The sequence below is a fragment of the Fistularia commersonii genome, chromosome 2, assembly GCF_037954325.1.
Source record: "Fistularia commersonii isolate RoL2024-O1a breed Wild chromosome 2, RoL_Fcom_v1.0, whole genome shotgun sequence".
Lineage (NCBI taxonomy): Eukaryota > Metazoa > Chordata > Actinopteri > Syngnathiformes > Fistulariidae > Fistularia > Fistularia commersonii.
Genome location: NC_141285.1, coordinates 27,301,098 through 27,317,157, shown reverse-complemented (window position 1 = coordinate 27,317,157; position 16,060 = coordinate 27,301,098). Strand labels below are relative to the sequence as shown.

At 45.3% G+C, this 16,060-nt stretch overlaps 2 protein-coding genes across 3 annotated transcripts; one reads left to right on the top strand and one right to left on the bottom strand.

Moving 5' to 3' along the window:
- The first annotated feature begins 3,119 nt into the window (after positions 1 to 3,119).
- zc3h15 (zinc finger CCCH-type containing 15) lies at positions 3,120 to 7,697 on the top strand. The gene is made up of 11 exons (XM_086175420.1): positions 3,120 to 3,331; positions 4,584 to 4,685; positions 4,757 to 4,868; positions 4,940 to 5,092; positions 5,533 to 5,624; positions 5,765 to 5,950; positions 6,119 to 6,199; positions 6,289 to 6,354; positions 6,441 to 6,551; positions 6,681 to 6,813; positions 6,901 to 7,697. The coding sequence occupies exons 1-11, from the start codon at positions 3,257 to 3,259 to the stop codon at positions 7,095 to 7,097; spliced, it is 1,308 nt and encodes a 435-aa protein (XP_086031546.1). The 5' UTR covers positions 3,120 to 3,256; the 3' UTR covers positions 7,098 to 7,697.
- Positions 7,698 to 9,579: 1,882 nt separating this feature from the next.
- On the bottom strand, positions 9,580 to 15,257 carry LOC147236889 (uncharacterized). Of its 2 annotated transcripts, none has more exons than XM_086175345.1 (7): positions 14,946 to 15,257; positions 14,652 to 14,739; positions 13,496 to 13,615; positions 10,799 to 13,408; positions 10,532 to 10,586; positions 10,302 to 10,423; positions 9,580 to 9,722 (listed from the first exon to the last, which is right to left on the bottom strand). In XM_086175345.1, exons 1-7 carry the CDS (start codon positions 14,988 to 14,990, stop codon positions 9,694 to 9,696), a joined length of 3,069 nt encoding a protein of 1,022 aa, XP_086031471.1. In that variant the 5' UTR covers positions 14,991 to 15,257; the 3' UTR covers positions 9,580 to 9,693. The 2 variants fall into 2 exon arrangements, with proteins under 2 accessions (XP_086031471.1, XP_086031476.1); XM_086175350.1 differs by having other exon boundaries at positions 13,517 to 13,615.
- Between the last annotated feature and the right edge of the window lie 803 nt (positions 15,258 to 16,060).

Below are 16,060 nucleotides of genomic sequence, written 5' to 3'. Positions count from 1 at the left end.
GTAAAGAAGTCCAGATGCCACGACAAGACAATTTGGACAAGAAAATAGGATTAAAATGAGTGTGATAGTCTAATGCCGGGGTGTGGAGCGTATGGCCAATCCGGCCCGTGGAATAAAGCTACAATTTGAAAAAAAATACATAGAAATAGAACGACTCTTTTAAAAGAAAACGCAGTTCCTATATGGTATCCGCCCCTGTTTGGGGAGAGCGGTTCCTTAGCGGGACGCTAACACTCAGGTGTCCTGTTGGTCCGGTAAACCGTTCGTCTCGCTGTGGGACTCATTAAGACTCCTGACCCGTCGTGTCATTAATCGCCGTCCCTTGACTTTATGGGAGCTCATGAAAACACATGAGCGGCCCGAGGGGACGCCGCCTGACCTATTTGTGCTTCTTCTTTCCCCGTCCCGGGAGCGATGGGGACGGGACGTGGACGAGAGCCACGCGCCGTCCAACGCGCCAGATGAAATCACATTGCGAACTTAAGTGAAGTCTAATTACATCACATTGAATCAGCAGCTGAAGCGGTGAAACCCCTGCTGGTTGGATCGACGCCCGGCGACCCAAAAAAAAAAAAAAAAAAAGGCAGCGCCGGCTTCTGGGTACGAGACCGGGTCCAGACACAAAGAAACAAGCGGGAAGGAAAGCGTTGCAGAGCAAAATGTAATCTGTCGCAAGCTAGCAAACATCCGCCGCGAATAAATAAGGGGAAAAATAGGTCAAATATAGAGGATGAAATTAAAAAAAAAAAAAAAAAAAAAACATTTAAATGCATACAAATCAACATTTGCGGAAATAAACAAAATGTATTCATTTGCGTGATTCTGCAAACAATAGATGCAAACGAAGCACCCGACCATCTCTTCGACCGACCTGCTGATTGATTTGAAAACTGAAAACGTGGACGCCGCACCGCAACGTGGCTCATTTAGCCCGAAACGACAAGGTGAAAACAGATTTCCATCACACCTCCAGAAGGTCTACGCGGCCCCTCGCCGGATCCCGGGGGTCTCACAGTCCAGACACTCGGCTAAACGGGAACCTTCTGCTCCTCCGAATCAAATCGTTTAACGGAGGCAAAATGTTAATAGAACAGTCGTCCGACTATCGGCCAGATGGTGGCTTTTTTTTTCGTGTGGGGAGATGAATTCCTTTTATTTTCCACCAGCGACAAGAGAGCGGTAAATCTGAGGTTTTTTAAAAAACACCTCCGGTTGACAAGCGGCATCAGTGCGGGGAAATAAAAACATAATCTGGCCGTCCGGTTTCCCCGCTCGACTTGAACCGGTGACCGAAGACGCCGGTCCACTCGTTTTCACTCGAGCGGTTTACTCTCCTCCGTTTGACCCCGATTATTATTTTTTTCATGTATATCCGAGTGCTTGATCGCTGCCACTTGCTTTTCAAGGCGTTACTTACCCTTGTTGCCATCCTGACACTGAACTGCCCCTTGGCGGAGAGAGACCGCAGAACTCTGGTGAAACACTGACACCTACTGGTCAAACCTGGAACTGCAAGTCGGTGCAAACAGCTGCGAAAAAGGATGAGAGATGTTATTCTGCTTCTCCATCGGGGTGTCTGTCAATCTCCATTAAATGCGACATTTTTTCGAGCTAGTAGCTTTTATATGGTCAGTGCTGCAGGGAATCTCAAAATCTTAAACCTTAAAAAAAAAATAAAATAAAATCTCACCCACTTACTGTAATTTGTAATAATTATCTGTACATATATTCCTAACTGTGCAATATTTCATTTCATAACAGCTCCATGTGCAATTATTTTTTCATACTCTTGTGCTCTCCTTATCTTTATCTTGGTACTTAAGACCTTAAGACACTTTATAGTCTTCAGACACTTTATAGTTTATTTAATTTTTTTTATTTTTTTTGACTGTTTATACAATTTTCTACAATATTTATTATTGTAATGTTTTTCTTGTAACTCTGGCACAACAATTTCCTTCAGGATAAATAAAGTTGTTCTTGTTCTTGTTCTCATTCTTATTCTTATTCTTATTCTTATTCTTATTCTTATTCTTATTCTTATTCTTAAGAACCCAGACCTGAACCAGGAGAACATGGAGACTCACCCCTGGATTAGAGACAGAAATAAAAACAAAAGTTTGTCTAGATAGGTAGAAATGATGTGCCTTCATTCACATACAGGCTATATAAGAATAAGAATTAGAATAAGAACAACTTTATTTATCCCGAAGGAAATTGTTGTGCCAGAGTTTCAAGTAAAACATAACAATAATAAATAATATTAGGAAATTGTAGAAAAAGTAAAAAAATAAAAATAAAAATGTGCTATATACATGACATTTGTTTTCATATATTTTTATTTTGATATATTTTTACATCCCTTTAACTTTATTGATTTCCTTTGCTCTTTACTTTTTTTATTGTTATTATTCGAAATTCTTTTCTTTGTTTTTATATAGAGTTCGATTTTGATTCTTCCCCACTTGACTCAGTGGCAGGAGCTGCTTTCAATGAAAAGCAATTTCTCCCTGGGCGATCAATAAATGATTCTGATAACAAATGAAGGAACTAATGTTTATGTGCAGAAAGTAAATGTTGTATCCAGGCAGCAGTGTATAAACGATAATATCGACACATTCATGTATGGAAGATAAATTTAGACATGAATGTACTAAAAAAAAATACTGCTAGTCATTCATGCTGGGTCATGCTGTGAAATGACAAGCTGTGATGTAACAAAGGGAAAGCGTGCCTGATGTCATTATAGTTGGACATTGCACCTCGACAAGTGGGTGCTTTTACAAGTCCAAATAAATGATTAAATATCAAGTATTTTCCTTGCTACATATACATTATATACACACGCATATACAAGTTTCTTTTTATTTTGACAAAAAGGATTTTATTTTTTATTTCATACAATAAATAGATAAATGCATGACTGAGCTCTAATCAGTCAATTCAAGAAATTTATTTTGGTATCTATTTAAGGATTCCGACGATTTTTTTGACTAGTCAGTTTACATGCGTTCAATCATGGGAATCGGCTTTCTGGGGCAAGACTACACTACCCATAATGCACCGCGAAATTACGTCAGAAACCGACAACCAATCAGATGCGTCCCTGCGCTGCCGCCGATGCTGACTGTGCCGTGTTGCTAGCAGCTGGGTTCTGTGGAGCTGAGCTCACGGCTAAAAGAGAAAAAAACCCCTGCATTAAACTAAGTATTTCACACTTTTGTGCGTCTTTCTGTCAAGCGTAACCTGAGCCACCATGCCCCCGAAGAAACCCGCTCCGACCGGGGGGAGTAAAAAAACCCAAGAGAAGAAAAAGGAAAAGATTATTGAGGTAAAAAAAAAAATGAACACGAGTTAGCATATCGACACCTACCGAGACACGCCGCGAGTTGACCCAGTCCTATGCTAGCAATGATACTGGAGGTAACACTTGTAGAGAAAAGCTGTCACTGCTTCCTGAATTATCTAGACATGTTTTGAATACTATCCTCCAAAAGGAAACATTTATGTTGCCACCAGTCAAACGTTAGCCTGCTTGCTAACCATCAGGCCCACTCACAACATCTCGTACGGGACAGTTAGCTTCCGCAGTCCAGCTGCTAGCAGGGCCGCGCCGGTTCCGTGAAAGACCGCCTTGGGTCTTACTCGTCGTATTAAATCTGCATTTTCAAATAGAAGTCAACGAGGTGAAGGGCTCCTATGTGACTTTTCACAGTGTCCTACTTGCGTGCTGTGGTTGTGTTAGTATACAACGTGTATTGAGTGCTGACGGGCCTGTCCCAGAGGCCGCACACACCGGAGGCTGCACAGATTTCTGTGTTTTTGCAATGTTAAACTCTTAACACTAACATTAAGTAACCCAACATCAAAACAAATGTGATGTTCGTTAAACTTTCCCCTGCTCTTAAAACGATCCCATCAGCTGACGTACACATTCAGCTCCATCAGCACTGATCTTACAACCATGCTTATTCTTTTTAATCTTTCTATCTGCTGGTTCAACTGGCGTTTTAGCAGGATTGAACCCTTGTTGACGTGGAATCTTTGATTATTTGACCAAGGTTGTGGAGTCAGAAGACCAAACATTTAACTCCAGGGAATCAAATCCAATGTAGTAACACAGGAATGAAGAGGCTAGTTGTTTTAGGTTGTCCTATAACATCTGCCAAACTTTGGAATAACGTCATGCTTTGTCATGTTTACTCTTTACCTTATTGATACTTTGAAGGAAAGTTGTCTATTTCCATGAAGCTGCGTTTGGTTTTAAACCCCAACCCACATCGAGGGTCAGTTTTCTCTGAGCATTGCAGAGGATTTGGCAGGATGTCGCACCCTGTGAATTCATAACAAACTAGATCACTAAGTGAAATACTTTGGGCCGACATGAATTGGAAACATAATGGAAGATGAAAACAACTTTCAGCCCATAAACCCGATGGAGGTGTTCATTTTTCCGCAAGCCGCTGAATTTGTCGCATAAAATCCAGCGGGCGTTTTTTAAAAAACGCATAAAAAAATAAACCTGCTGCGACGGTCAAAGACCAAGACGGCTGACGGGTGCGAGGGGGACGGTTGTGTTCCAGGACAAGACGTTTGGCTTGAAGAACAAAAAGGGGGCGAAACAACAGAAGTTCATCAAGAACGTCACTCAGCAAGTCAAATATGGACAGCAGAGCGCCAGACAGGTCAGCGCCGCCGCCATCCGCCGCTATTCTGTGTCCGAAATTAGCGTCTAAGTCGGTGTTTGTGTTTATAGATTGCACAGGCCGAGGCAGAAAAGACCGGTAAGAAGACGGATAAGAAGAAGGAGTTGGATGAGCTGAATGAGCTTTTCAAGCCCGTCGTCGCCGCCCAGAAAGTCAGCAAAGGTTAAAGCTCGCCGGCGTGGAGTGTTTTTGTTTTTTTCTCTCAGAGAGGCTGACCCGTCTTTGACCCGCAGGCGTGGACCCCAAGTCGGTGCTGTGCGCCTTCTACAAGCAGGGTCAGTGCACCAAAGGGGACAAGTGTAAGTTCAGCCACGACCTGTCCATGGAGAGGAAGTGCGAGAAGAGGAGCGTCTACGTGGACGAACGAGACGAAGACCTGGAGAAAGGTGGGTTGAACTCGGCTACGAACGTTTTTCAAGCGAATCCTCCGAGCCACCCACCTCTGCAGCTACCTTGACAGCAGGACTCAAATCATTTTTGTTGTTTTGTTTAAAAAAAAAAAAAAAAAACTATTTCCTTTTCACTGATCCTGCTTGCACTGATTCTTTTCCAAACATTTTGAATGACGGACTTATTTTCAGAGGCAGGAGTGAAAGAAGTGGGTTATTTGTGTCACCCATTCATAATTGTTTCGTGCGGTTTATCGGTTTAATCTAGTCAAACAATGAAATGCAAACTTATCGCCAGTTAATAACATAACGGCCAGTGTATTTTCACGGTTTTTGCACCAGTTAAGTTTTCTGAAATGCCTGCTCGGAACAATCGGGGGGACCAACAGCAACATTTAGCGGGGATTATCCCTTTTTCATTTTGCTGCTGTGTTTAGACACCATGGAGAACTGGGATGAGAAGAAGCTGGAGGAGGTGGTCAACAAAAAACACGGCGAGGCCGAGAAGAAGAAGGCCAAAACACAGATCGTGAGTCGGCCTTGATGCGGGTGGTGGAAGGAGGATCCATAAAAATTTGATTTTCTTCCAGAATAATCACGTTATCCCCCCCCGATACATGCACGTTTCCCATCTTTCCTCCGCATTGAGGTTGCGTTTCCCCCCTGCAGGTGTGCAAGTACTTCCTGGAGGCCATAGAGAACAACAAATACGGCTGGTTCTGGGTTTGCCCGGCGGGGGGCGACACCTGCATGTACCGACACGCACTGCCGCCCGGCTTCGTGCTGAAGAAAGACAAGAAGAAGGAGGAGAAGGAGGAGGAGGAGATCTCGCTGGAGGAGCTGATAGAGAGCGAGGTGAGGACGGCCGCGCGGTCGGAAGCAAACACATAGAATACGCGGCAGTAGCCGTTCGTCAGAATTCATTATTTAATCCAACAAATCTAAAAACAAACGCGGTCTGGTGCCGTCAAGCGTACCTAGATGTTCACTGCACGGCGTCCTCTCCTTCTTCTTCTCGCTCAGCGGGCGGCTCTCGGTCCAAACGTGACCCGGATCACCCTGGAGACGTTCCTGGCCTGGAAGAAAAGGAAACGGCAGGAGAAGGTCAGAGAAGGTCGCCCGGCGGTCGCCGGTGAATCCGAGGCGCCGTGAAATGATCTTGACAATGAGGCGTCTGCCGCCGGTGCTTTCAGGTGGATAAAGCCAAGGAGGAGATGGAGAAGAAGAAGGCCGACTTCAAGGCTGGAAAGTCGCTAGTGGTCAGTCTGGATCCTCATCTGAGACGGGGCCGGTGTTTTCTGTCTTTGCGCCGCTCGCTGATCCGGTCAACCTCCCGTCCCTGCAGGTCAGTGGCCGCGAGGTGTTCGAGTTCCGCCCGGAGCTGGTGGACGACGACGACGACGAGGCCGACGACACGCGATACAGCGACAACGAGAACGAGGAGTACGAGATCGAGGTAGTCCACGTTTCAGTCGGGGTATCGACGGGATCGGCCGGAATACCTCGACGTATCAGCCCGACAGAGCCAGATTCGGGGCGGGGGTGCAACGGTGTCGGGTGTACTTGACTAGTTCTCGTGTTTCAGATCGACACGACGGTCCAGGACATAGACGTATCCCGCTTCGTGCCGCAAGAAGTGGACGACACTGGCATCACCGTGGCGGCCGTGGACCGTTTCACCTCCAGGAACAAGACCAGGCTCGCGGACGGGGAGAGCGGTAAGAGAAAAACACTCTCCGATCCCCGTTCCCGAGCCGGGAACGAACGTCGGATATTCAATGTCGAATTTCCCGCGCGGCCCGCAGGCGATCAGCTGAACGGAGCGTGCGGCGGCGACGAGGCCAACGGTCCGTCGGGCGCCGAGGGAGGAGGGGAAGACGGCGGAGGGGAGGACGAGGACGAGGAGGAGGAGGAGGAGGTGCCGGTGGATGAGAACTTGTTCACGGGTGAAGACCTGGAGGAGCTGGACGAGGAGCTGAACACACTAGCACTGGAGGACTGAAGGACGGACTTTTCCGGGGAAAGACGGACTGAGCGGATGCGTGGAAACCCCATGTTTGAATGATTCGACTCTCAGAGACTCTGCTAATAAAGCCTGATTATATCATGACATCGCATCCCGCCTGTTGGCTCCACGTCCCAGAGGAGGCGAGGGGCGGAACGTCAACGCCGACCATCAGAATCTTGATAAAGACACTCGTGCTGCAATTTTTGACTTTCCGCCGTTGGCCGGAACACCGATTTGGGCTTCTCACAAAATTCTATTTTAAGCGCTAAGAGATTTGTACGCAAACCCTTGAATAAAGTTGACGGCCGTTTGAGAGACAAAAGGAGGGAAATGAACAGGATTCTGTTGTAAGAAGATGTCTGTTCAGTCTAAAACCAAAATAAATTGCTCCGCACTTTTGTGAAGTTCTACCATTTCCTAATTTCATCCAAACTGAAGTTTAAATGAAACTTGAATCGCTTTTTTTTCTTCTTCGTTTTGAGACATTTCTGAAGACTTAGGGGGAAAGAAAAAAAGGTCCAGATCAGCCCAGTACTGTACATATTGTTGTCATAAACTGCCTTCAGAAGAAATAAAATATTACTGTGCATCCTCCATCTTTGTCTTTTTTTGCCGCCCCCTACGTGGAGATGTGGGCATTACAGGTCGCTTAATCCAATAATAATGAACTTTAAATCACAATATTAAAATGGTTCTGTTGATTTTTGGACCCTGTAGAAGGATATCTTGCCACCCAGAACAAAAAAATACTTGTAGCCCCCTGTTGGCGTGCTTGCGACATGATCTTCCGACAAGAAGACACGTTTTCAAAGGTCATGTTTTGCTGTAAACAAGTAACAAAACGTCCAAATTCAGAATTTGAACACGACGATGAGCAACCTGAACACCGCGCTTCTACTTCGCACCGCTTGGTGTCAATATTTAGTCGGAACGTCGATTGAGCTCCTCCAGGTAGCGACTCAAGATTGGATTTCTGTCCGGACAAATAAGTGTTCCGCCAATACAAAAAACTTAAGCGTTGCACTTCAAGAAATCAACCGCGCTTCGTCTTTAGCTGTGAAATTTATTTGGAAAGCAGTAAATGGGGTAATCAACCATGGTGTTGAAAAGTCCCTTAGCATTCAGTGGCTCCTTAAATATAGATTTTGACAAGAAAAATAAAGCGTAGACTTTGAGAGGTTGTCTTCATCTGCTGACCAGACTCTGCTGATTTATCTGCATATGCTTTTTAACGCTACAAACAAAGCTACAAAGTTGACAGACTGCCTCATATTAGCATACTGAACAAATTGTGCTCCAAACCACTTTGTTTTCTTTATTGGAACTAGATGAGCAGTGGGCTTAAAATGAATGTCTCTTACAACACTATAATAAGGCTGTATAACAAACTATTCTGAATCTAATGCGCCTAAACACCAGAGCACTTTGTTTCCATGGACTTTTTCCTGCAACTTTATTAACAACAAACCCCGCTCACCTGCTGACCTTTGACCCGGAAAGGGAAGCCGCTTCGGCGCAAACAGAGCTAGCGAAATAGCTAACTAGCATGGATACTACTCGGCTAGCACACTGGTGGTTACATTTCCCCTGAGTTCTGACAGGCTTTGCCGAATTAAAATATATTCACCTGTTACAATAAATTGTGTAATAAGTCATCGCGAACGGGACTATGGGTGAACTAACTGTAATCGTTAAGCTACAGTAACATATGCTAGGTAGCTAACAGCTAGCGTGAATGAGAATGAACTTGACTCCAGAGGAAAGATCTGTAAATAAATACCTTTGTCGGTAAAGACTCACGGCTGAAGACCCGGCCCCACCTCTTCCTCCGTGTTAGAATTTTACATCAGCTTATCCCCGTTTTCGTGAACATTATCGTTAGAATTTACAGCACTTTTACTCCCTTCGGCTAGCAACTTGGCTATCCCCCATAGCAAAAGGACTGTACCACTTTGATGAGGGGGGGGGGGGGTTAATGACACGATCTTTTAAAAAAAAAACATTGAAAAAAACAATACCGATAGTTTCGGATAATCAAATTTCCTGTTTAATAGTGATTCTTTTTTATTTCATTTTGAGGATTATATAAGTAATGATGGCACTTGGTAAATGTGCGACCGTTTGAACCCGCCTCCCCGCCATGATTGTAGTTTTTTGCTAACCATTTCAATATCCGGTGTTAAGTGATGATCATTTTGTTGCTTTAGGATTTCTGCAGAGAGGGCTGCAAAAGAATTTTTAAAAATGATTAATAATAGACACAAGACAAAAAACAGAGTTCAATAAATAATAAAAGAGCAAAAGATGATAAAAAGTTGACTGAAAAAAAAATGAAAACAGGACAAGGAGTCACCTAAAATGACATTAAAATGAGGGAAAAAAAGAATAATAAAGAGTAAACGAGTACCTCTACAAACACATCACCAGACGACAAAAAAAAAAAAAAAAAGATGAAACCCAGTTGACACGGGTCTTATTTGAGTCCCAAGATGTTTTTAATAAAATAAAATAGGGTATTGCATAGTTCAAACACTCTACTGGCACAACATTTGTCTTCACTGTCAAACGAGAAGGTCGGTTCTCCAGGGCGTCACCAGTCGTCCTGCTCCGCGTCGGGTTCTGCAAAGAGAGTGAGTTCAACTTCCATTTCACACGTTTCAATCTTCTGGACAAAAAAAAAAAAAAAACACACATCGGTCACAGCCGCCCGTTAGGAAAATGACACAACCGCGGACCAGAAGCGCCTTCATCAGATTCATCCTGTTACCATGGAAACGGCGGCCCGGTTCCTTGGAAGTTTGGCGACGGAACCTGTGATGCGTGATGAGCCGCCGGAGGCGTAACGGCGCCGAGACTTTTTGTGAGGGAGGAATAAAAATGAAGCGGGAGTTTTCATTAGTTTCTTCTACTGAGTGAAACACTTTGGTTTGTTAGAGTTTCTTCCTCCCGATTCTTTAAATTATTCAAGACTTAATTCCAGCTCCGAGTGCGAAAAGTTACCAACTTTACTTTTTCATTTTTTGGTGCAAAGCAGTCAAACCTCATGGGTGATTTTATGAAAATCTTTTTTTTCCTATTCAGGTAATTTAAAACTTAATATTCCATTTATTGTGAAATTGTATTAAGATTAATATTAAATATAATATCAGCTGATTATTGACATTTTAATGCATTTTGATGTATTTGGGATGTGCTCACCTCTGAAGGTGAACCTGGGGAAGCTGCTCAGATCTCCTCCTCCGTAAAGTCTCTGGAGCTTCAGCGTCTCCTCGGACAGAAGCCTCCGGAAGGCCGGGTCCTCGGACGCTCCTCCGCTCAGACTAGGAGATCCAGAGGAGGAGATGGAGGTGAGGTCATGTCCTTCAATCCAGAATTTTTTTTTTTCCTGTATCTCAGAGGAGGAGATCTTCAGTGGATCGGTTCCTTACTCGTGTCTGTATTCCCTGATCTTGTCCAGGAAGAGCTTCTGGACCGGATCCAGACCTGAAGAAGAGGAAAACATGAGAATGCTTCCACTGAAAAACCAAAACAGAAAAGCTCTCTGGTCTGAGGACATCTGGCCAGCTTTTAGAAGGCGCTCACTGCAGGTCTTTGCTAGAAGGTTTGGACCAGGGTGGTTGGGAGTCACATGACCGCAAGGTTGATCTTCCCTTCTGATGACGATCAACGCAGGGTCTACAGGAGGTTTCACTCACCGTCCAGGACGTTCTCTTCTTCAGCCTGGTCGTCTGGTGGCTCTGCAGCAGGAAACAGCAGCTCCTCCATCACGGTTTCTGTCTGAAGAGATTCCAGATCTTGGGCTTCGATCAAGAGGTCCAAAGCTCCAGCTTCGGGCTTCACCTCCCTCTGGGCTTCTTCTCCGACCACTGGTGTCTCCTCCCCGGCGAGGAGCACGGCCTCCTGCTCCAGGTAGTCCCTGGTTTCATGCAGGGACTCGGACTCGAGGGTCCCCAAATCGGTGGTGACTTCGGCCAGAGTCACCGACTCCAAGGTCATGGCCTCCACAGGACCTTCTTCCAGATCTTGTCCACATCCTTGGATGGGGTTTGAAGTGTCAGCCTGAAACTTCAGGCCTCCTTCACAACCAATCATGGACCCCAGAAGGGCAGATGTTTCTGCTTCTAAGGCATCTGTAGTGTCAGTGAGGCTCTGGAGGGTCAGAACCTCAGCTTCTCTTGGTTCCCCAAAGTCTGCTACTTCTTCTGGATCCATCTGAACCTCCTCTTGTACTTGTCCACCAGCTTCCTTCACAAGGGCACTCTCAAGCACAGCCTCCTGCTCCAGGTAGTCCCTGGTTTCATGCAGGGACTCGGACTCGAGGTTCCCCAAATCGTTGGTGACATTGGCCAGAGTCACCGACTCCAAGGTCATGGCCTCCACTGGACCTTCTGCCAGATCTCCTTCGTGTTCACTTTCGATGGGGCTTGAGGTGTATTCCTGAAACTTCAGGCCTCCTTCACAACCAATCATGGACCCCAGCAGGACAGATGTTTCTGCTTCTAAGGCATCTGTAGTCTCAGTGAGGTGTTCCAGGGTCAGAACCTCAGCTTCTCTTGGTTCCCCAAAGCCAGCTACCTTTTCTCGATCCATCTGAACCTCCTCTTGCACTTGTCCACCAGCTTCCTTCACAAGGGCACTCTCAAGCACGGCCTCCTGCTCCAGGTAGTCCCTGGTTTCATGCAGGGACTCGGACTCGAGGTTCCCCAAATCGTTGGTTACTTCGGCCAGAGTCACTGACTCCAAGGTCAGTGCCTCAGCGGGACCTTCTGCCAGATCTCCTTCTGGTCCCTGAGCGGCACTTTCACCTTCGATGGGGTTCAAAGTGTCGGCTCGACGGTTCAGGCCTCCTTCACAAACAATCATGGACCCCAGAAGGCTAGATGTTTCCGCTTCTAGTGAGTCTGTGGTCTCAATGAGGTTCTCCAGGGTCAGAACCTCAGCTACTGCTTGTTCCTCAAAGTCTACAGGTCCTTCTTGAGCCATCCGAACCTCTATTTTCTCCACTCTCACTTGTCCACCAGCTTCCTTCTCAAGGGCATCCCATGTTTCTTGAAGGGCTTTGCTTTCAAAGTTCCCGATCTCCGCCTCCACGCCCGCCAGTGTGACAGATTCCAGTGACATGGCTTCCTGGACGTCGCTCTTCAGCCCGTCTGCCGTTTCAAGACGGGGGTTCTTGACGGGAACCACGGGAGCAGAACAGAGAAGCTCTTGGACCAATGTGGCGGTTTGACCTTCCAGCTCCCGGAGGTCTTCAGACAGATATTTCTGCTCCCAAAGAAAGGTACGTGATGCTCCACGGTCTGGTTCTGCAGATGCTTCCGAACCGGTTCTTGCCTCTGACCGGAGGAACCGTACCTTCAGGCGTTCCTCCACCCGTCCATCGAGGGAGGACTTTGTTTTGAGGAGCTCGAGGAGCTCCAGAGCCTCCAGGATGAGTTCTCCAGACTCCTCCTCGCTACCCACATGCAACCACGGAGGTTCTAGTTCTGCAGATCCATCCTCAGCTGGGTCGGAGGTGGCGGACGAGAACCCGCCGGCTGCTGATGCTTCTGCTGAAGGTTCCACGGATCCATCAGGAGATACGCCGGTGTCTCCGGATGCTTCCCATGGAAGCTCTGATGGAAGCTCAACTGGACCTTTAGCAGGAGGAGCTCTTGTTTCATGTTCTACACTGTGAAGAAAGCTGCCTTCTACTGGAAGTTCTCCAGCAGGATCTGTCAGGGGTTCTGCGAAAGGTTCTTCTGTGAGAAAAGTCCTTCTTGTCCCTGAAGCCTCTGACGGAGGAGGACCTGCTCCTGCTGGTGATTGGAGATGTCTCATGGAGATGTTAGTTTCTTCCCCGCTTACTGGAGGTTCTGCTGAACCTTCAACCGCAGCAGTTCTTCCTTCTAGGTTTTCTACATGAGGAACGCCGTCCTCCACTGCTAGGTCTCCTGTAGCTTCTACTGCTGCTTCTCCTGGTGCCTCTCTCGTCTCACGCTTTCCCGTTGGATGATCTTCACCCGAAGGCTCTGCTGGACCTTCAGCGAGAGCGGGACCCGCTTCTATTGGTTCTTCCTGAGGGACGGAAGCCTCTGCTGATGATCCAACAGCAGGTTCCACCACCGCAGATGGAGTGAAGGACGGCAGGTCCTCCAGAGGAGACGGCATCTCGCCGCTCGGAGGCGGTTCAGAAGAAACTGAGGTCTTTGGATCCGTAGAAGAACCAGGTTCGGGCTGAGAGAAGAACCCGGCGCTGGTCTTTGGACCGGCAGGAGATACAGAGGCCGCAGAGAAGGAGGAGGGAGGAGGTCTGGCAGGTCGAGCTGGACGATGAAGAAGAGAGGAGAACGCTGAAGGCCACAGAGACACTCCAACATCTCTAATTACCTCCTGCCCGATTAAAAACCAACCGATGGCCGCGGGTCGCTGACCTCTTCCGGCAGGAGGCGCCGCCGCGCCCGGCCTGCTGTGGGAGAAGATTCTCTCCAGGAGCGTGGAGACGTCCGGCGGAGGCTCGGGCTTCACTTTCTCTACCGAAAAAAAGTAAAATAAAACAACATAAACCGGTCCTTCGACATTTATTATTTATACACGATATGAAACAGAATGCATTAAACGCATCACATACTGAAAACAGGAGTTAAACGGCAACAACTTTCCTAATGAACGATCGCCATGTCCATATATGGACGTGTGAATGAATGAATGAACAAATGAACGAGCGAATGAATGAACGAATTAATGAATGAGTGAATGAATGAATGAACGAGTGAACAAGCGAATGAACAAGCGAATGAATGTGAGAACGAACATTGACTGAATGAACGTATGAATGAACGAAGGACTCAATGAATGAATGAACGAATGAATGAATGAGTGAACGAAAGAATGAATGAATGAACGAACAAATGACTGAATGAACAAATGAATGAATGAGTGAACGAATGAATGAACGAATCAATGAATGAACAAATTAATGTGTGAACGAACAATGACTGAATGAACGTATGAATGAACGAAGGGCTCAATGAACAAACAATGAATGAATGAACAAATGAATGAATGAGTGAATGAACAATGACTGAATGAATGAATGAGTGAACGAACGAACGAATGAATGAATGACTCAATGAATGAATGAACGAATGAATGAATGAGTGAACAAAAGAATGAATGAATGAACGAACAAATGACTGAATGAACAAATGAATGAATGAGTGAACGAATGAATGAATGAGTGAATGAATGAACGAATCAATGAATGAACAAATTAATGTGTGAACAAACAATGACTGAATGAACGTATGAATGAACGAAGACTCAATGAACGACTCAATTAATGAATGAACAAATGAATGAATGAGTGAACAAACGAACGAATGAATGAACAAATGACTGAATGAATGAATGAATGAGTTAACGAACGAATGAATAAATTAACGAACAAATGACTGAATGAACGAATGAATGAGTGAACAAACGAATGAATGAATGAATAATTAAAAGAATGACAGAATGATCTCAGCAGGAGATCCATCAGCGACTTCACACATGCAGACGTCTTACTGATGTGGGTTCTCCGAGGTTCCTTTCTGTCTGACGTTCTGGAGCTGAAGGGAAAAGGTTTGGGCCTCCATATCAGCCTGTGAACACACTACACGCACACGCACACACACACACAGACACACACACGCATACACACTTATGAGATGCACTTTGTGCTGCAGCCACTTGTCAAAGTTGGGAAATACCGCCCCCTTCTGGCCATATATGGAACTGCACCCAGGATAAATCTAGCCCGCACACACACGTAGGTGTTATTTCCATAAATCACTGAAAAATATGAAATCTAAGACATACTCTGGCACAGAACCCCGTCCATCCCCTGACAACCACAGCCGCCATGGATTACAGGTTACAAATATATATTGTTGTCTTTTGGTGAGGCGTTCAGGGACGTCCTGGAACTGAATGTTCCGCACCACTGCTCGGGGGTTGACCGAGCCTCCCGCCGCGTTTCGAACACACTTCCGGTGAAGACGGTCACGACAACAAACAAGAAAAAGAGAGAAAAATCGTGAACTAACTCAGTAAATAACTAGATAGCGCCGGCGGCGCCGCTCCGCTAGCTTCCAGCCGCATCTATATCATGTATGTTTACCCGGAGCAGGTGTCAAGTCACCGTCAGTCAAGCCGTTTCCGGTTTGGATTTTCAAAATAAAAGCACCGGACGTCTGATTGCGTCACGGAATTTCAAAACTACACGAAGGAGGTTATTGACCACCGTTCAGAGGGAGTATTATAAAGTAGAAAAAAAAACATATAAATATATCTATATATTTTTTTCTGGTGAATAGTCTAAACTTCACCTTCCAAATGCGCTTGCTGTGAAAGCACTTCCGGGGATTTCTTGGTTAAGCATTTTAACTTGACTCTTGACACACGCCCTCCAGCTCCAAGTGAGCTGAGGTTTATCAACTTTTCTCTTTTGATTAAAAGAAATATACGAAATTATCCAGAAGACGTCCTTTTTTTTTCATGTGAAATGTATCTGAGTAAGCAGAGGAATTCAAGGAAAACTGCAGAGAGCTGCAATAGGGAGACATGACCTGGTAAAGGGAGAATACATTTAAAAATAAGTAAGTATATTAACAGTTAAAATAAAAAAATAAAAAAAAAGGAGAAAAGTAAATAAATAAAATGGCTTTCTGATCTGCATTGCAAAAAAAAAAAAATCCGTATTCTGGACTAGAATTAAACTAGAATTAAACCCTACAATATCTAATTCAGCATATATTGCCGTTGTTCGTCATCCTCTATGACAAATGATTTAGAATTATTTGTACTTTTAGATTAATGCTGTTTAAATACTCTGTATGTGTGAACATATGGCTGTATTGAAAAAAAAAAAAGTTCTAAAATTAAGTTTTAGAAGAATGAGGATTTCACTTATTTTGTTTACATCAGGAACATCC